This window comes from Oncorhynchus keta, chromosome 12 (genome assembly GCF_023373465.1).
Source record: "Oncorhynchus keta strain PuntledgeMale-10-30-2019 chromosome 12, Oket_V2, whole genome shotgun sequence".
In the NCBI taxonomy this organism is placed as follows: domain Eukaryota; kingdom Metazoa; phylum Chordata; class Actinopteri; order Salmoniformes; family Salmonidae; genus Oncorhynchus; species Oncorhynchus keta.
Window position 1 is genome coordinate 54164161 of NC_068432.1, and position 20008 is coordinate 54184168.

The 20008-nt window shown below is 48.3% G+C and overlaps 1 protein-coding gene across 1 annotated transcript in view; it reads left to right on the forward strand.

Moving 5' to 3' along the window:
• The window catches only part of trabd2a (TraB domain containing 2A), a 123158-nt gene that overhangs the window by 52801 nt on the left and 50349 nt on the right, over nt 1-20008 (forward strand). The window contains exons 3-4 of the mRNA XM_052458626.1: nt 16977-17123; nt 18150-18324. Of these exons, the coding sequence (XP_052314586.1) occupies nt 16977-17123; nt 18150-18324 (322 nt within the window). The remainder of the gene's footprint in view (nt 1-16976; nt 17124-18149; nt 18325-20008) is intronic.

A 20008-nucleotide genomic window follows, 5' to 3' on the forward strand; every position in this document is an offset into this window, starting at 1 on the left:
TGACACGTTGGAAATAATTTACAAAAAAAAATTATAATTACTTGACACATTGGAAAGAATTTACACAAAAAAAAAAAAGTGCAAACTAGAATGCTATTTGGCCCTAAACAGAGAGTACACAGTGGCAGAATACCTGACCACTGTGACTGACCCAAACTTAAGGAAAGCTTTGACTTTGTTCAGACTCAGTGAGTATAGCCTTGCTATTGAGAAAGGCGGCCGTAGGCAGACATGGCTCTCAAGAGAAGACAGGCTATGTGCTCACTGCCCACAAAATGAAACTGGAAACTGAGCTGCACTTCCTTACCTCCTGTCCAACATCCAACATATGACCATATTAGAGAGACATATTTCCCTCAGATTACACAGATCCACAAAGAATTCGAAAACAAATCCAATCTTGATAAACTCCCATATCTACTGGGTGAAATTCCACAGTGTGACATCACAGCAGCAAGATGTATGACCTGTTGCCACAAGAAAAGGGCAACCAGTGAAGAACAAACACCATTGTAAATACAACCTATATTTCTGTTTATTTATTTTCCCTTTTGTACTTTAACCATTTCCACATCAGTACAACATAATATATATATATATAATATAACATAATATATATACATAATATTACATTTGAAATAAGAGAGAAAAGAAAGAAAAAGAAAAATAATGTAGAAAAAGAAAGAGAGAGAGCGAGAGAGAGGAGTAGAGAGAGACAGAGAGAGAGGAGAAGAGAGAGAGAGAGAGAGAGAGAGAGAGAGAGAGACAGAGAGAGAGGAGTAGAGAGAGAGAGAGAGAGAGAGAGAGAGGAGTAGAGAGAGAGAGAGAGAGAGAGAGAGAGAGAGAGAGAGAGAGAGACAGAGAGAGGCAGAGAGAGAGAGAGACAGAGAGAGAGAGACAGAGAGACAGAGAGAGGCAGAGAGAGAGAGAGAGACAGAGAGGAGTAGAGAGAGAGAGAGAGGAGTAGAGAGAGAGAGACAGAGAGAGAGAGACAGAGAGGAGAGAGAGAGAGAGAGAGAGAGAGAGAGAGAGAGAGAGAGAGGAGACAGAGAGAGAGAGAGAGAGAGAGAGAGAGAGAGAGGCAGAGAGAGAGAGGAGTAGAGAGAGAGAGACAGAGAGAGAGAGAGAGAGAGAGAGAGAGACAGAGAGAGAGAGAGGCAGAGAGAGAGAGAGAGCGAGAGGCAGAGAGAGAGAGAGAGCGAGAGAGAGAGAGGGAGAGAGAGGAGTAGAGAGGTGAGAGATGAACGAATGACAGTTCCTCCTGTGATCCTTTCTCTGTTGGGGTCATGCTGTGGGTCAGTGGGTGCATTTTCCTCTTATTTTCCCTCTCCCCTCTCTCTCTCGCTCGCTCTTTCTCTCTCATTACGTTTCTCTCTCTACTCTCTCTCTCTCTCTCTCTCTCTCTCTCTCTCTCTCTCTCTCTCAATTCAATTTTCAATTTTAGGTCTTCATTGCTATGAGAAACGTGTTAACATTGCCAAAGCAAGTGAAGTAGATAATAAACAAAATAGAAATAAACAATGAAATTGAACAGTAAACATTACACTCACAGAAGTTCCAAAAGATTAAAGACATTGTAAATATCATACTATGTGCAAATAGTTAAAGTACAAAAGGGAAAATAAATAAACATAAATATGGGTTGTATTTACAATAGTGCTTGTTCTTCACTTGCCCTTTTCTTTGTGGCAACAGGTCACACATCTTGCTGCTGTGATGGCACACTGTGGTATTTTACAGTGTGCCATCAAAATTCGATTTGCTTTCAAAAACATTGTGGGTCTGTGTAATCTGAGGGAAATATGTGTCTCTAATATGGTCATACATTGGGCAGGAGGTTAGGAAGTGGAGCTCAGTTTCCACCTCATGTTGTGGGCAGTGTGCACATAGCCTGTCTTCTCTTGAGAGCCAGGTCTGCCTATGGCGGCCTTTCTCAATAGCAAGGCTATGCTCACTGAGTCTGTACATAGTCAAAGCTTTCCTTAATTTTGGGTCAGTCACAGTGGTCAGTAATTCTGCCGCTGTGTACTCTCTGTTTAGGGCCAAATAGCATTCTAGTTTGCTCTGTTTTTTTGTTAATTCTTTCCAACATGTCAAGTAATTATCTTTTAGTCTTCTCATGATTTGGTTGGGTCTAATTGTGTTGATTTCCTGAGGCTCTGTTGGGTCTGTTTTGTGTTTGTGAATAGAGCCCCAGGACCAGCTTCTCCAGGTTAATCTCTCTGTAAGGGATGGCTTTGTTATGGAACGTTTGGGAATCACTTCGTTTTAGGTGGTTGTTGATTTCTGGATTTTGATCATTAGCGGGTATCGGCCTAATTCTGCTCTGCATACATTATTGGGTGTTTTACGTTGTACACTGTTGATATTCTTGCAGAATTCTGCGTGCAGACTCTCACTTTGGTGTTTGTCCCATTTAGTGAAGTCTTGGTTGGTGAGCGGACCTCAGACCTCACAACCATAAAGGGCAATGGGCTCTATGACTGATTCAAGTATTTTTAGCCAGATCCTAATTGGTATGTTGAAGTTTATGTTCCTTTGATGGCATAGAATGCCCTTCTTGCCTTGTCTCTCAGATCGTTCACAGCTTTGTGGAAGTTACCTGTGGTGCTGATGTTTAGGCCAAGGTATGTATAGTTTTTTGTGTGCTCTAGGGCAACAGTGTCTAGATGGAATTTGTATTTGTGGTCCTGGTGACTGGACCTTTTTTGGAACACCATTATTTTTGTCTTACTGAGATTTACTGTCAGGTTAACCCCCTAAGAGTCGATTGACTCACAGAAGTAGGTACTTTTTTTTAGGTAGTTTGAGTGGAGCGAAAGGATCCCACGAGGGCAGAATTGTATTTTATTTTATATATATATATATATGGTCCTTCTGTGGCTCAGTTGGTAGAGCATGGCGCTTGTAACGCCAGGGTAGTGGGTTCGATTCCGGGACCACCCATACGTAGAATGTATGCACACATGACTGTAAGTCGCTTTGGATAAAAGCGTCAGCTAAATGGCATATATTGTTATTATTATTATATATATATATACTACAGTATGTGGACACCTGCTTGTCAAACATCTCATTCCAAAATCATGGGCATTAGTATGGAGATGGTGCCCCCTTTGCTGCTATAACAGCCTCCACTCTTCTGGGAAGGCTTTCCACTAGATGTTGGAACTTTGCTGCTATAACAGCCTCCACTCTTCTGGGAAGGCTTTCCACTAGATGTTGGAACATTGCTGCTATAACAGCCTCCACTCTTCTGGGAAGGCTTTCCACTAGATGTTGGAACATTGCTGCTATAACAGCCTCCACTCTTCTGGGAAGGCTTTCCACTAGATGTTGGAACATTGCTGCTATAACAGCCTCCACTCTACTGGGAAGGCTTTCCACTAGATGTTGGAACATTGCTGCAGGGACTTGCTTCCATTCAGCCACAGGAGTATTAGTGAGGTCGGGCACTGATGTTGGCTGATTAGGCCTGCCTCGCAGTCGGCTTTCCAATTCATCCCAAAGGTGTTCAATGGGGTTGAGGTCAGGGCTTTGTGCAGGCTAGTCAAGTTCTTCCACACCAATCTCGACAAACCATTTCTGTATGGACCTTGCTTTGTGCACGGGGGCATTGCCTTGCTGAAACAGGAAAGGGCCTTCCTAAAACTGTTGCCACAAAGTTGGAAGCACAGAATCTTCTAGAATGTCATTGTATGCTGTAGCATTAAGATTTCCCTTCACTGGAACTAAGGGCCCTAGCTCAAACCATGAAAGACAGCCCCAGACCATTATTCCTCCTCCACCAAACTTCACAGTTGGCACTGTGCATTGGGGCAGGTAGTGTTCTCCTGACATCCGCCAAACCCAGATTCGTTTTCAGCTCACTCCACAGGTTTTCAGTGGGGTTTAGGTCAGCGGACTGGGAGGGTCATTGCAAAAGCTTGATTCTATGGTCAGTGAACCATTTTCGTGTGGATTTGGGGGTGTGCTTTGGATCGTTGTCCTGCTGGAAAATCCAACAGGTTTTAGCCTAAACTCTCCTGGTACTTGATGGAGCCCATGATGCCATTTATCCTGACAGGGTTCCCAGGGCCTTTGGAAGTAAAACATCCCCACAACATCACAGATCTGCCACTATACTACACAGATCCACTATACTACACAAATCCATTATACTACACAGATCCACCACTATACTCCACAGATCCACCACTATACTCCACAGATCCACAACTATACTACACATATCCACCACTATACTACACAGATCCACTATACTCCACAGATCCACCACTATACTCCACAGATCCACAACTATACTACACATATCCACCACTATACTACACAGATCCACTATACTACACAGATCTGCCACTACACTACACAGACCCACCACTATACTACACAGATTCACTATACTACCCAGGTCCACTATACTACACAGATTCACTATACTACCCAGATCCACTATACTACACATATCCACTATACTACCCAGATCCACTATACTACACAGATCCACTATACTACACAGATCCACCACTATACTACACATATCCACCACTATACTACACAGATCCACTATACTCCACAGATCCACCACTATACTCCACAGATCCACAACTATACTACACAGATCCACTATACTACCCAGATCCACTATACTACACATATCCACTATACTACACAGATCCACTATACTACCCAGATCCACTATACTACCCAGATCCACTATACTACACATGTCCCCTATACTACCCAGATCCACTATACTACCCAGATCCACTATACTACCCAGATCCGCCACTATACTACCCAGATCCACTATACTACCCAGATCCACCACTATACTAGACAGATCCACTATACTACCCAGACCCTACTCCTAACCCACCTCTGGTGTTTGTTGCCAATAAACTCTATTTTAGTCTTATCAGACCATAGCACCTGGTTCCAAAGACATTTAGCAAACTCCAGGCACTTACGTTTGTGTTCTGGTGACAGCAGAGGTCGTCTTCTGGCAACCTTTCCAAATAACTTGTTGGCATTGAGTTTTTTCATATTTTTTTTTTATTTAACCTTTATTTAACTAGGCAAGTCAGTTAATAAGAACACATTCTTATTTACAATGACGGCCTACAGAGGTGGCGTGTAGTGATATTTTTGGAGTCTTGGTGTCCGTCACGTTCTGACCTTAGTTCTTTTGTTATGTGTCTGTTTTAGTATGGTCAGGGCGTGATTTGGGGTGGGTTGTCTATGTTCGTTTTTCTATGTTGTGTTTATGTGTTTGGCCTGGTATGGTTCTCAATCAGAGGCAGGTGTCGTTCGTTGTCTCTGATTGAGAACCATACTTAGGCAGCCTTTTCCCACCTGTGTATTGTGGCAGGTGTCGTTAGTTGTCTCGTATTGAGAATCATACTTAGGCAGCCTTTCCCCACCTGTGTATTGTGGCAGGTGTCGTTAGTTGTCTCGTATTGAGAACCACACTTAGGCAGCCTTTCCCCACCTGTGTTTTGTGGCAGGGTGTCGTTAGTTGTCTCTGATTGAGAACCATACTTAGGCAGCCTTTCCCCACCTGTGTTTCGTGGCAGGGTGTCGTTAGTTGTCTCTGATTGAGAACCATACTTAGGCAGCCTTTCCCCACCTGTGTTTCGTGGCAGGGTGTCGTTAGTTGTCTCTGATTGAGAACCATACTTAGGCAGCCTTTCCCCACCTGTGTTTTGTGGCAGGGTGTCGTTAGTTGTCTCTGATTGAGAACCAGACTTAGGCAGCCTTTCCCCACCTGTGTTTTGTGGCAGGTGTCGTTAGTTGTCTCTGATTGAGAACCATACTTAGGCAGCCTTTCCCCACCTGTGTTTTGTGGCAGGGTGTCGTTAGTTGTCTCTGATTGAGAACCAGACTTAGGCAGCCTTTCCCCACCTGTGTTTTGTGGCAGGTGTCGTTAGTTGTCTCTGATTGAGAACCATACTTAGGCAGCCTTTCCCCACCTGTGTTTTGTGGTAGGGTGTCGTTAGTTGTCTCGTATTGAGAACCATACTTAGGCAGCCTTTCCCCACCTGTGTTTCGTGGCAGGTGTCGTTAGTTGTCTCTGATTGAGAACCATACTTAGGCAGCCTTTTCCCACCTGTGTTTCGTGGCAGGGTGTCGTTAGTTGTCTCTGATTGAGAACCATACTTAGGCAGCCTTTCCCCACCTGTGTTTCGTGGCAGGTGTCGTTAGTTGTCTCTGATTGAGAACCATACTTAGGCAGCCTTTCCCCACCTGTGTTTCGTGGCAGGGTGTCGTTAGTTGTCTCGTATTGAGAACCAGACTTAGGCAGCCTTTCCCCACCTGTGTTTCGTGGCAGGGTGTCGTTAGTTGTCTCGTATTGAGAACCAGACTTAGGCAGCCTTTCCCCACCTGTGTTTCGTGGCAGGGTGTCGTTAGTTGTCTCGTATTGAGAACCAGACTTAGGCAGCCTTTCCCCACCTGTGTTTCATGGCAGGGTGTCGTTAGTTGTCTCTGATTGAGAACCAGACTTAGGCAGCCTTTCCCCACCTGTGTTTTGTGGCAGGGTGTCATTAATTGTCTCTGATTGAGAACCATACTTAGGCAGCCTTTCCCCACCTGTGTTTTGTGGCAGGGTGTCGTTAGTTGTCTCTGATTGAGAACCATACTTAGGCAGCCTTTCCCCACCTGTGTTTTGTGGCAGGGTGTCGTTAGTTGTCTCTGATTGAGAACCATACTTAGGCAGCCTTTCCCCACCTGTGTTTTGTGGCAGGGTGTCGTTAGTTGTCTCTGATTGAGAACCATACTTAGGCAGCCTTTCCCCACCTGTGTTTTGTGGCAGGGTGTCGTTAGTTGTCTCTGATTGAGAACCATACTTAGGCAGCCTTTTCCCACCTGTGTTTTGTGGCAGGGTGTCGTTAGTTGTCTCTGATTGAGAACCATACTTAGGCAGCCTTTCCCCACCTGTGTTTCGTGGCAGGGTGTCGTTAGTTGTCTCTGATTGAGAACCAGACTTAGGCAGCCTTTCCCCACCTGTGTTTCGTGGCAGGGTGTCGTTAGTTGTCTCTGATTGAGAACCAGACTTAGGCAGCCTTTCCCCACCTGTGTTTCGTGGCAGGGTGTCGTTAGTTGTCTCTGATTGAGAACCAGACTTAGGCAGCCTTTCCCCACCTGTGTTTTGTGGCAGGGTGTTGTTAGTTGTCTCTGATTGAGAACCATACTTAGGCAGCCTTTCCCCACCTGTGTTTTGTGGCAGGGTGTCGTTAGTTGTCTCTGATTGAGAACCATACTTAGGCAGCCTTTCCCCACCTGTGTTTTGTGGCAGGGTGTCGTTAGTTGTCTCTGATTGAGAACCATACTTAGGCAGCCTTTCCCCACCTGTGTTTCGTGGCAGGGTGTCGTTAGTTGTCTCTGATTGAGAACCATACTTAGGCAGCCTTTCCCCACCTGTGTTTCGTGGCAGGGTGTCGTTAGTTGTCTCTGATTGAGAACCATACTTAGGCAGCCTTTCCCCACCTGTGTTTCGTGGCAGGGTGTCGTTAGTTGTCTCTGATTGAGAACCAGACTTAGGCAGCCTTTCCCCACCTGTGTTTCGTGGCAGGGTGTCGTTAGTTGTCTCTGATTGAGAACCAGACTTAGGCAGCCTTTCCCCACCTGTGTTTCGTGGCAGGGTGTCGTTAGTTGTCTCTGATTGAGAACCAGACTTAGGCAGCCTTTCCCCACCTGTGTTTCGTGGCAGGGTGTCGTTAGTTGTCTCGTATTGAGAACCAGACTTAGGCAGCCTTTCCCCACCTGTGTTTCGTGGCAGGGTGTCGTTAGTTGTCTCGTATTGAGAACCAGACTTAGGCAGCCTTTCCCCACCTGTGTTTCATGGCAGGGTGTCGTTAGTTGTCTCTGATTGAGAACCAGACTTAGGCAGCCTTTCCCCACCTGTGTTTCGTGGCAGGGTGTCGTTAGTTGTCTCTGATTGAGAACCAGACTTAGGCAGCCTTTCCCCACCTGTGTTTCGTGGCAGGGTGTCGTTAGTTGTCTCTGATTGAGAACCAGACTTAGGCAGCCTTTCCCCACCTGTGTTTCGTGGCAGGGTGTCGTTCGTTGTCTCTGATTGAGAACCAGACTTAGGCAGCCTTTCCCCACCTGTGTTTCGTGGCAGGGTGTCGTTAGTTGTCTCTGATTGAGAACCAGACTTAGGCAGCCTTTCCCCACCTGTGTTTCGTGGCAGGGTGTCGTTAGTTGTCTCTGATTGAGAACCAGACTTAGGCAGCCTTTCCCCACCTGTGTTTCGTGGCAGGGTGTCGTTAGTTGTCTCTGATTGAGAACCAGACTTAGGCAGCCTTTCCCCACCTGTGTTTTGTGGCAGGTGTCGTTAGTTGTCTCTGATTGAGAACCAGACTTAGGCAGCCTTTCCCCACCTGTGTTTCATGGCAGGGTGTCGTTAGTTGTCTCTGATTGAGAACCAGACTTAGGCAGCCTTTCCCCACCTGTGTTTTGTGGCAGGGTGTCGTTAGTTGTCTCTGATTGAGAACCAGACTTAGGCAGCCTTTCCCCACCTGTGTTTCATGGCAGGGTGTCGTTAGTTGTCTCTGATTGAGAACCAGACTTAGGCAGCCTTTCCCCACCTGTGTTTTGTGGCAGGGTGTCGTTAGTTGTCTCTGATTGAGAACCAGACTTAGGCAGCCTTTCCCCACCTGTGTTTTGTGGCAGGGTGTCGTTAGTTGTCTCTGATTGAGAACCAGACTTAGGCAGCCTTTCCCCACCTGTGTTTCGTGGCAGGGTGTCGTTAGTTGTCTCTGATTGAGAACCAGACTTAGGCAGCCTTTCCCCACCTGTGTTTCGTGGCAGGGTGTCGTTAGTTGTCTCTGATTGAGAACCAGACTTAGGCAGCCTTTCCCCACCTGTGTTTCGTGGCAGGGTGTCGTTAGTTGTCTCTGATTGAGAACCAGACTTAGGCAGCCTTTCCCCACCTGTGTTTCATGGCAGGGTGTCGTTAGTTGTCTCTGATTGAGAACCAGACTTAGGCAGCCTTTCCCCACCTGTGTTTCGTGGCGGGGTGTCGTTAGTTGTCTCTGATTGAGAACCAGACTTAGGCAGCCTTTCCCCACCTGTGTTTCGTGGCAGGGTGTCGTTAGTTGTCTCTGATTGAGAACCAGACTTAGGCAGCCTTTCCCCACCTGTGTTTCGTGGCAGGGTGTCGTTAGTTGTCTCTGATTGAGAACCAGACTTAGGCAGCCTTTCCCCACCTGTGTTTCGTGGCAGGGTGTCGTTAGTTGTCTCTGATTGAGAACCAGACTTAGGCAGCCTTTCCCCACCTGTGTTTCGTGGCAGGGTGTCGTTAGTTGTCTCTGATTGAGAACCAGACTTAGGCAGCCTTTCCCCACCTGTATTTCGTGGCAGGGTGTCGTTAGTTGTCTCTGATTGAGAACCAGACTTAGGCAGCCTTTCCCCACCTGTGTTTCGTGGCAGGGTGTCGTTAGTTGTCTCGTATTGAGAACCAGACTTAGGCAGCCTTTCCCCACCTGTGTTTCATGGCAGGGTGTCGTTAGTTGTCTCTGATTGAGAACCAGACTTAGGCAGCCTTTCCCCACCTGTGTTTTGTGGCAGGGTGTCATTAATTGTCTCTGATTGAGAACCATACTTAGGCAGCCTTTCCCCACCTGTGTTTTGTGGCAGGGTGTCGTTAGTTGTCTCTGATTGAGAACCATACTTAGGCAGCCTTTCCCCACCTGTGTTTTGTGGCAGGGTGTCGTTAGTTGTCTCTGATTGAGAACCATACTTAGGCAGCCTTTCCCCACCTGTGTTTTGTGGCAGGGTGTCGTTAGTTGTCTCTGATTGAGAACCATACTTAGGCAGCCTTTCCCCACCTGTGTTTTGTGGCAGGGTGTCGTTAGTTGTCTCTGATTGAGAACCATACTTAGGCAGCCTTTTCCCACCTGTGTTTTGTGGCAGGGTGTCGTTAGTTGTCTCTGATTGAGAACCATACTTAGGCAGCCTTTCCCCACCTGTGTTTCGTGGCAGGGTGTCGTTAGTTGTCTCTGATTGAGAACCAGACTTAGGCAGCCTTTCCCCACCTGTGTTTCGTGGCAGGGTGTCGTTAGTTGTCTCTGATTGAGAACCAGACTTAGGCAGCCTTTCCCCACCTGTGTTTCGTGGCAGGGTGTCGTTAGTTGTCTCTGATTGAGAACCAGACTTAGGCAGCCTTTCCCCACCTGTGTTTTGTGGCAGGGTGTTGTTAGTTGTCTCTGATTGAGAACCATACTTAGGCAGCCTTTCCCCACCTGTGTTTTGTGGCAGGGTGTCGTTAGTTGTCTCTGATTGAGAACCATACTTAGGCAGCCTTTCCCCACCTGTGTTTTGTGGCAGGGTGTCGTTAGTTGTCTCTGATTGAGAACCATACTTAGGCAGCCTTTCCCCACCTGTGTTTCGTGGCAGGGTGTCGTTAGTTGTCTCTGATTGAGAACCATACTTAGGCAGCCTTTCCCCACCTGTGTTTCGTGGCAGGGTGTCGTTAGTTGTCTCTGATTGAGAACCATACTTAGGCAGCCTTTCCCCACCTGTGTTTCGTGGCAGGGTGTCGTTAGTTGTCTCTGATTGAGAACCAGACTTAGGCAGCCTTTCCCCACCTGTGTTTCGTGGCAGGGTGTCGTTAGTTGTCTCTGATTGAGAACCAGACTTAGGCAGCCTTTCCCCACCTGTGTTTCGTGGCAGGGTGTCGTTAGTTGTCTCTGATTGAGAACCAGACTTAGGCAGCCTTTCCCCACCTGTGTTTCGTGGCAGGGTGTCGTTAGTTGTCTCGTATTGAGAACCAGACTTAGGCAGCCTTTCCCCACCTGTGTTTCGTGGCAGGGTGTCGTTAGTTGTCTCGTATTGAGAACCAGACTTAGGCAGCCTTTCCCCACCTGTGTTTCATGGCAGGGTGTCGTTAGTTGTCTCTGATTGAGAACCAGACTTAGGCAGCCTTTCCCCACCTGTGTTTCGTGGCAGGGTGTCGTTAGTTGTCTCTGATTGAGAACCAGACTTAGGCAGCCTTTCCCCACCTGTGTTTCGTGGCAGGGTGTCGTTAGTTGTCTCTGATTGAGAACCAGACTTAGGCAGCCTTTCCCCACCTGTGTTTCGTGGCAGGGTGTCGTTCGTTGTCTCTGATTGAGAACCAGACTTAGGCAGCCTTTCCCCACCTGTGTTTCATGGCATGGTGTCGTTAGTTGTCTCTGATTGAGAACCAGACTTAGGCAGCCTTTCCCCACCTGTGTTTCGTGGCAGGGTGTCGTTAGTTGTCTCTGATTGAGAACCAGACTTAGGCAGCCTTTCCCCACCTGTGTTTCGTGGCAGGGTGTCGTTAGTTGTCTCTGATTGAGAACCAGACTTAGGCAGCCTTTCCCCACCTGTGTTTCGTGGCAGGGTGTCGTTAGTTGTCTCTGATTGAGAACCAGACTTAGGCAGCCTTTCCCCACCTGTGTTTTGTGGCAGGTGTCGTTAGTTGTCTCTGATTGAGAACCAGACTTAGGCAGCCTTTCCCCACCTGTGTTTCATGGCAGGGTGTCGTTAGTTGTCTCTGATTGAGAACCAGACTTAGGCAGCCTTTCCCCACCTGTGTTTTGTGGCAGGGTGTCGTTAGTTGTCTCTGATTGAGAACCAGACTTAGGCAGCCTTTCCCCACCTGTGTTTCATGGCAGGGTGTCGTTAGTTGTCTCTGATTGAGAACCAGACTTAGGCAGCCTTTCCCCACCTGTGTTTTGTGGCAGGGTGTCGTTAGTTGTCTCTGATTGAGAACCAGACTTAGGCAGCCTTTCCCCACCTGTGTTTTGTGGCAGGGTGTCGTTAGTTGTCTCTGATTGAGAACCAGACTTAGGCAGCCTTTCCCCACCTGTGTTTCGTGGCAGGGTGTCGTTAGTTGTCTCTGATTGAGAACCAGACTTAGGCAGCCTTTCCCCACCTGTGTTTCGTGGCAGGGTGTCGTTAGTTGTCTCTGATTGAGAACCAGACTTAGGCAGCCTTTCCCCACCTGTGTTTCGTGGCAGGGTGTCGTTAGTTGTCTCTGATTGAGAACCAGACTTAGGCAGCCTTTCCCCACCTGTGTTTCATGGCAGGGTGTCGTTAGTTGTCTCTGATTGAGAACCAGACTTAGGCAGCCTTTCCCCACCTGTGTTTCGTGGCGGGGTGTCGTTAGTTGTCTCTGATTGAGAACCAGACTTAGGCAGCCTTTCCCCACCTGTGTTTCGTGGCAGGGTGTCGTTAGTTGTCTCTGATTGAGAACCAGACTTAGGCAGCCTTTCCCCACCTGTGTTTCGTGGCAGGGTGTCGTTAGTTGTCTCTGATTGAGAACCAGACTTAGGCAGCCTTTCCCCACCTGTGTTTCGTGGCAGGGTGTCGTTAGTTGTCTCTGATTGAGAACCAGACTTAGGCAGCCTTTCCCCACCTGTGTTTCGTGGCAGGGTGTCGTTAGTTGTCTCTGATTGAGAACCAGACTTAGGCAGCCTTTCCCCACCTGTATTTCGTGGCAGGGTGTCGTTAGTTGTCTCTGATTGAGAACCAGACTTAGGCAGCCTTTCCCCACCTGTGTTTCATGGCAGGGTGTCGTTAGTTGTCTCTGATTGAGAACCAGACTTAGGCAGCCTTTCCCCACCTGTGTTTCATGGCAGGGTGTCGTTAGTTGTCTCTGATTGAGAACCAGACTTAGGCAGCCTTTCCCCACCTGTGTTTCGTGGCAGGGTGTCGTTAGTTGTCTCTGATTGAGAACCAGACTTAGGCAGCCTTTCCCCACCTGTGTTTTGTGGCAGGGTGTCGTTAGTTGTCTCTGATTGAGAACCACACTTAGGCAGCCTTTCCCCACCTGTGTTTCATGGCATGGTGTCGTTAGTTGTCTCTGATTGAGAACCAGACTTGGGCAGCCTTTCCCCACCTGTGTTTCATGGGAGGGTGTCGTTTGTTGTCTCTGATTGAGAACCAGACTTAGGCAGCCTTTCCCCACCTGTGTTTCATGGCAGGGTGTCGTTAGTTGTCTCTGATAGAGAACCAGACTTAGGCAGCCTTTCCCCACCTGTGTTTTGTGGCAGGGTGTCGTTAGTTGTCTCTGATTGAGAACCAGACTTAGGCAGCCTTTCCCCACCTGTGTTTCATGGCAGGGTGTCGTTAGTTGTCTCTGATTGAGAACCAGACTTAGGCAGCCTTTCCCCACCTGTGTTTTGTGGCAGGTGTCGTTAGTTGTCTCTGATTGAGAACCAGACTTAGGCAGCCTTTCCCCACCTGTGTTTCATGGCAGGGTGTCGTTAGTTGTCTCTGATTGAGAACCAGACTTAGGCAGCTTTTCCCCCCCAGTGTTTTATAGCAGGGTGTCGTTAGTTGTCTCTGATTGAGAACCACACTTAGGCAGCCTTTCCCCACCTGTGTTTCATGGCATGGTGTCGTTAGTTGTCTCTGATTGAGAACCAGACTTAGGCAGCCTTTCCCCACCTGTGTTTCATGGCAGGGTGTCGTTAGTTGTCTCTGATTGAGAACCAGACTTAGGCAGCCTTTCCCCACCTGTGTTTCATGGCAGGGTGTCGTTAGTTGTCTCTGATTGAGAACCAGACTTAGGCAGCCTTTCCCCACCTGTGTTTCGTGGCAGGGTGTCGTTAGTTGTCTCTGATTGAGAACCAGACTTAGGCAGCCTTTCCCCACCTGTGTTTCATGGCAGGGTGTCGTTAGTTGTCTCTGATTGAGAACCAGACTTAGGCAGCCTTTCCCCACCTGTGTTTTGTGGCAGGTGTCGTTAGTTGTCTCTGATTGAGAACCAGACTTAGGCAGCCTTTCCCCACCTGTGTTTCATGGCAGGGTGTCGTTAGTTGTCTCTGATTGAGAACCAGACTTAGGCAGCCTTTCCCCACCTGTGTTTTGTGGCAGGGTGTCGTTAGTTGTCTCTGATTGAGAACCATACTTAGGCAGCCTTTCCCCACCTGTGTTTCGTGGCGGGGTGTCGTTAGTTGTCTCTGATTGAGAACCAGACTTAGGCAGCCTTTCCCCACCTGTGTTTCGTGGCGGGGTGTCGTTAGTTGTCTCTGATTGAGAACCAGACTTAGGCAGCCTTTCCCCACCTGTGTTTCGTGGCAGGGTGTCGTTAGTTGTCTCTGATTGAGAACCAGACTTAGGCAGCCTTTCCCCACCTGTGTTTCGTGGCAGGGTGTCGTTAGTTGTCTCTGATTGAGAACCAGACTTAGGCAGCCTTTCCCCACCTGTGTTTCGTGGCAGGGTGTCGTTAGTTGTCTCTGATTGAGAACCAGACTTAGGCAGCCTTTCCCCACCTGTGTTTCGTGGCAGGGTGTCGTTAGTTGTCTCTGATTGAGAACCAGACTTAGGCAGCCTTTCCCCACCTGTGTTTCATGGCAGGGTGTCGTTAGTTGTCTCTGATTGAGAACCAGACTTAGGCAGCCTTTCCCCACCTGTGTTTCATGGCAGGGTGTCGTTAGTTGTCTCTGATTGAGAACCAGACTTAGGCAGCCTTTCCCCACCTGTGTTTTGTGGGTAATTGTTTTCTGTTTTGTTGTTTGTGTCACCGTTCTGTTTCGGTTTTCGTTTCCATTCACTTTGTTATTTTCGTATTGAGTCGTGTTCAGTTATTATAAAAGTATCGCGGACACTTACCACGCTGCGTATTGGACCGATCCGTGCTACTCTTCCTCAGAAGAAGAGGAGGAATGCCGTTACAGTGTCCTCAAGATGTAACCAGCTTATTCAATTATACAACTGTGATCTTTGACGTTTTTTCAATTCAAACTTTGAGTTTTTCACTTTTCAATTATTATACAAAATTCTTGCAGCCAATAAAATGTTTATATATATATATATATATATATATATATATATATATATATATATATATATATATATTGGGGAAACCAACCATTCCAGCTCTGCAGATTTTGCTGCGAAGAGACAGAGTCATTAGTTCACTTGTATTAGTATTGTCCATATGTAGCTTGTTTTTGGTCGCAGGTTCAGGAATGGCTGAAGTATTGCAACATTTACTGTACCGTGAGCTAACTCTGCAGATAGCACTGCTGGGTGATCTGAAAAGTCAATCGATCTACAATATAATAATACTCGTAGCAAAATAAATGTATATATTGAATTAGTATCTATAAGCATGGAAAGGTTCAACACAGCACAGTTGGAAAAGAGGAGCTGAAGGATGGGACTGGATGGTGTTCAGAGATAGATGGGAGGGGTTGAGGGGAGCTGAAGGACTGGGTGGTGATCAGAGATAGATGGGAGGGGTTGAGGGGAGCTGAAGATGGGACTGGATGGTGTTCAGAGATAGATGGGAGGGGTTGAGGGGAGCTGAAGGACTGGGTGGTGTTCAGAGATAGATGGGAGGGGTTGAGGGGAGCTGAAGATGGGACTGGGTGGTGTTCAGAGATAGATGGGAGGGGTTGAGGGGAGCTGAAGATGGGACTGGATGGTGTTCAGAGATAGATGGGAGGGGTTGAGGGGAACTGAAGGATGGGACTGGATGGTGTTCAGAGATAGATGGGAGGGGTTGAGGGGAGCTGAAGGACTGGATGGTGATCAGAGATAGATGGGAGGGGTTGAGGGGAGCTGAAGGACTGGATGGTGATCAGAGATAGATGGGAGGGGTTGAGGGGAGCTGAAGGACTGGATGGTGTTCAGAGATAGATGGGAGGGGTTGAGGGGAGCTAAAGGATGGGACTGGATGGTGTTCAGAGATTGATGGGAGGGGTTGAGGGGAGCTGAAGGACTGGATGGTGTTCAGAGATAGATGGGAGGGGTTGAGGGGAGCTGAAGGACTGGATGGTGTTCAGAGATAGATGGGAGGGGTTGAGGGGAGCTGAATGACTGGATGGTGTTCAGAGATAGATGGGAGGGGTTGAGGGGAGCTGAAGGACTGGATGGTGTTCAGAGAGAGATGGGAGGGGTTGAGGGGAGCTAAAGGACTGGATGGTGTTCAGAGATAGATGGGAGGGGTTGAGGGGAGCTGAAGGACTGGATGGTGTTCAGAGATAGATGGGAGGGGGTTGAGGGGAGCTGAAAGGTGGGACTAAAAGCAATGAAAAGATAACTATTGTAAATATACTGTGTCCATACATGTATATAGTATGTATACATTTGAAGGAGAAGCCTAAGTGTTATTGTGCACTAGTGGGGTGGGGGGTAGTGTTAGGAGAGGGGGTAGTGTTAGGGGGGTGTAGTGTTAGGGGGGTAGTGTTAGGGGGAGGGGGTGGTGTTAGGGGAGGGGTAGTGTTAGGGGAGGGGGTAGTGTTAGGGGGTAGTGTTAGGGGAGAGGGGTAGTGTTAGAGTGGGTAGTGTTAGGGAGGGGGTAGTGTTAGGGGAGTGGGGAAGTGTTAGGGGGGTAGTGTTAGGGGAGTGGGGTAGCGTTAGGGGAGGGGGTAGTGTTAGGGAGTGTTAGGGGAGTGGGGGTAGTGTTAGGGGGGTAGTGTTAGTGGAGGGGGTAGTGTTAGGGGGGTAGTGTTAGGGGGGTAGTGTTAGGGGAGGGGGTAGTGTTAGAGGGGGTAAGTGTTCGGGGAGGGGTAGTGTTAGAGGGGGTAGTGTTAGGGGAGGGGGTAGTGTTAGAGGGGGTAGTGTTAGGGTAGGGGGTAGTGTTAGGGGGTAGTGTTAGGGAGGGGGTAGTGTTAGAGGGGGTAGTGTTAGGGAGGGGGTAGTGTTAGAGGGGGTAGTGTTAGGGAGGGGGTAGTGTTAGGGGAGGGGGTAGTGTTAGAGGGGGTAGTGTTAGGGGGGGTAGTGTTAGGGTAGGGGGTAGTGTTAGGGGGGGGTAGTGTTAGAGGGGGTAGTGTTAGGGTAGGGGGTAGTGTTAGGGGGGTAGTGTTAGGGTAGGGGGTAGTGTTAGGGGAGGGGGTAGTGTTAGGAAAGCCTTTTTTATTGATTAATGTAGTGTGATTGTCAATGAATGTCAATGTGATTCCCTACCTCTTATTATTGATTCATGTAGTAAATGTGATTCCCTACCTCTTATAATTGTTTAATGTAGTCAATGTGCATATCTTCCTCATCTCCAGGTGATCTTTGCCCTGAACCAGACCCTTGTACAGCAGGAGAGTGTGAGAGCAGGCAGTCTGCAGGGCTCCTATACCACTGAGGACCTCATCAAGCACTACAACTGTGGAGACCTCAACTCCATCATCTTTAACCACGACACCTCTCAGGTCAGTTACGACCACCCTGACCCCGTTACTCCTAACCCCTAACACTAACAACCCCTAACACTAACGACCCCTAACACTAATGACCCCTAACACTAATGACCCCTAACACTAATGACCCCTAACAATAACAACCTCGAACACTAACGACCCGAACACTAACAACCCGAACACTAATGTCCCCCTAACACTAATGACCCTAACACTACAATTGTGGAGACCTCAACTCCATCATCTTCAACCACGACACCTCTCAGGTCAGTTACAACCACCCTGACCCCAACCTCTGACCTCTGACCCTTTAATTCAGACCTCTAACCATGTCCTTACCTCTGACCCTAACCTCTATCCCTGACCCCAACCCCTGACCCATAACCCCAAACCCTGAGCTCTAACCCTTATCCTGTCATAACCCTGTCCCTACCCTGTCGTAAACCTGTCCTATCCCTGTCCCTACCCTGTCCCTACTCTGTCCTATCCCTGTCCTAACCCTGTCCAACCCTGCCCTTACCCTGTCCCTAACCCTGTCCTAACCCTGTCCTAACCCTGTCCTAACCCTGTCCTAACCCTGACCTAACCCTGTCCCCACCCTGTCCTACCCTGTCCCCACCCTGTCCCTATCCTGTCCTAACCCTGACCTAACCCTGTCCCCACCCTGTCCTACCCTGTCCCCACCCTGTCCCTATCCTGTCCTAACCCTGTCCCTACCCTGTCCTAACCCTGTCCGACTTTGTCCTAACCCGCCTTTAACCTGTCCTAACCCTGTCCAAACCCTGTCCCTACCCTGTCCCTACCCTGTCCTAACCCTGTCCCTACCCTGTCCTAACCCTGTCCCTACCCTGTCCCTGTCCCTACCCTGTCCCTAACCCTGTCCCCACCCTGTCCTAACCCTGTCCCTACCCTGTCCCTACCCTGTCCTAACCCTGTCCCTACCCTGTCCCTACCCTGAGCAGCTAAAATGTAATCATTATGTTGTGCTTACTAGAGTGTAATATGTCCATTATGACAATGCAAATCATCCCTCTGCAGGTCCCCAACTTCAACAACGTGACCCTGCGCCCCAGCGAACAGATAACGGCCCAGGAGATAGACAGCTACTTCAGACAGGAACTGATCTACAAGAGGAACGACAGGATGGGGAACAGGGTTAAGACTCTGATGGAAGAACACCCTGACAACAGCTTCTTCTTCGCCTTCGGAGCAGGTCAGTGAGGATGATGAGGAGGGTGATGATCATGATGATGTGCTATTATCTGCTGGACAACAGGAAGAGTAGCTGCTGCCTTGGCAGGAACTAATGGGGATCCATAATAAACCCCAGGAAGAGTAGCTGCTGCCTTGGCAGGAACTAATGGGGATCCATAATAAACCCCAGGAAGAGTAGCTGCTGCCTTGGCAGGAACTAATGGGGATCCATAATAAACCCCAGGAAGAGTAGCTGCTGCCTTGGGAGGAACTAATGGGGATCCATAATAAACCCCAGGAAGAGTAGCTGCTGCCTTGGCAGGAACTAATGGGGATCCATAATAAACCCCAGGAAGAGTAGCTGCTGCCTTGGCAGGAACTTATGGGGATCCATAATAAACCCCAGGAAGAGTAGCTGCTGCCTTGGCAGGAACTAATGGGGATCCATAATAAACCCCAGGAAGAGTAGCTGCTGCCTTGGCAGGAACTAATGGGGATCCATAATAAACCCCAGGAAGAGTAGCTGCTGCCTTGGCAGGAACTAATGGGGATCCATAATAAACCACAGGAAGAGTAGCTGCTGGCTTGGCAGGAACTTATGGGGATCCATAATAAACCCCAGGAAGAGTAGCTGCTGCCTTGGCAGGAACTAATGGGGATCCATAATAAACCCCAGGAAGAGTAGCTGCTGCCAAGGCAACCTAATGGGGATCCCTAATAAACCCCAGGAAGAGTAGCTGCTGCCTTGGCAGGAACTAATGGGGATCCTGAATAAATACAAAAACAAATGGGGATGTTGATTGCACCCTGAGTTCTACTACCCTCTTCTAAATGTCAGATATGATGGGAAAGGATCATGATTTCTAGGTTGTTGTGTTTAAGCCTAGAATAATGTAGTGGTTTGCCTTTCTAATGATTGGGCCCACTTGACCATTGATTGATTCAGTATAGAGCTATGAAAAGTGAATCATCTTTACATGAGCAGACTGTATATCTCCTCTCTCTCTCCTTCACTCCCTGGGGCGGTGGTAAAACACTTCTCCAAGGCCTGAAGTCATACATCTACACCCCAAATCGCAACCTACTCCCTATGTGCTCTGGTCTAAAGTAGTGCACTATATAGGGAACAGGGTTCCATAGGGCTCTGGTTAACAGTAGTGTAATGTAGTCCTTCTCTTTGACCTTCCGACCTCTATTGGCTGGATGTATCGTAGTCCTTCTCTTTTGACCTTCCGACCTCTGTTGGCTGGATGTATCGTAGTCCTTCTCTTTGACCTTCCGACCTCTATTGGCTGGATGTATCGTAGTCCTTCTCTTTTGACCTTCCGACCTCTATTGGCTGGATGTATCGTAGTCCTTCTCTTTGACCTTCCGACCTCTGTTGGCTGGATGTATCGTAGTCCTTCTCTTTGACCTTCCGACCTCTATTGGCTGGATGTATCGTAGTCCTTCTCTTTGACCTTCCGACCTCTGTTGGCTGGATGTATCGTAGTCCTTCTCTTTGACCTTCCGACCTCTGTTGGCTGGATGTATCGTAGTCCTTCTCTTTGACCTGCGACCTCTGTTGGCTGAATGTATTGAAGTCCTTGTCTTTGACCTTCCGACCTCTGTTGGCTGGATGTATTGTAGTCCTTCTCTTTGACCTTCCGACCTCTGTTGGCTGGATGTATCGTAGTCCTTCTCTTTGACCTTCCGACCTCTAT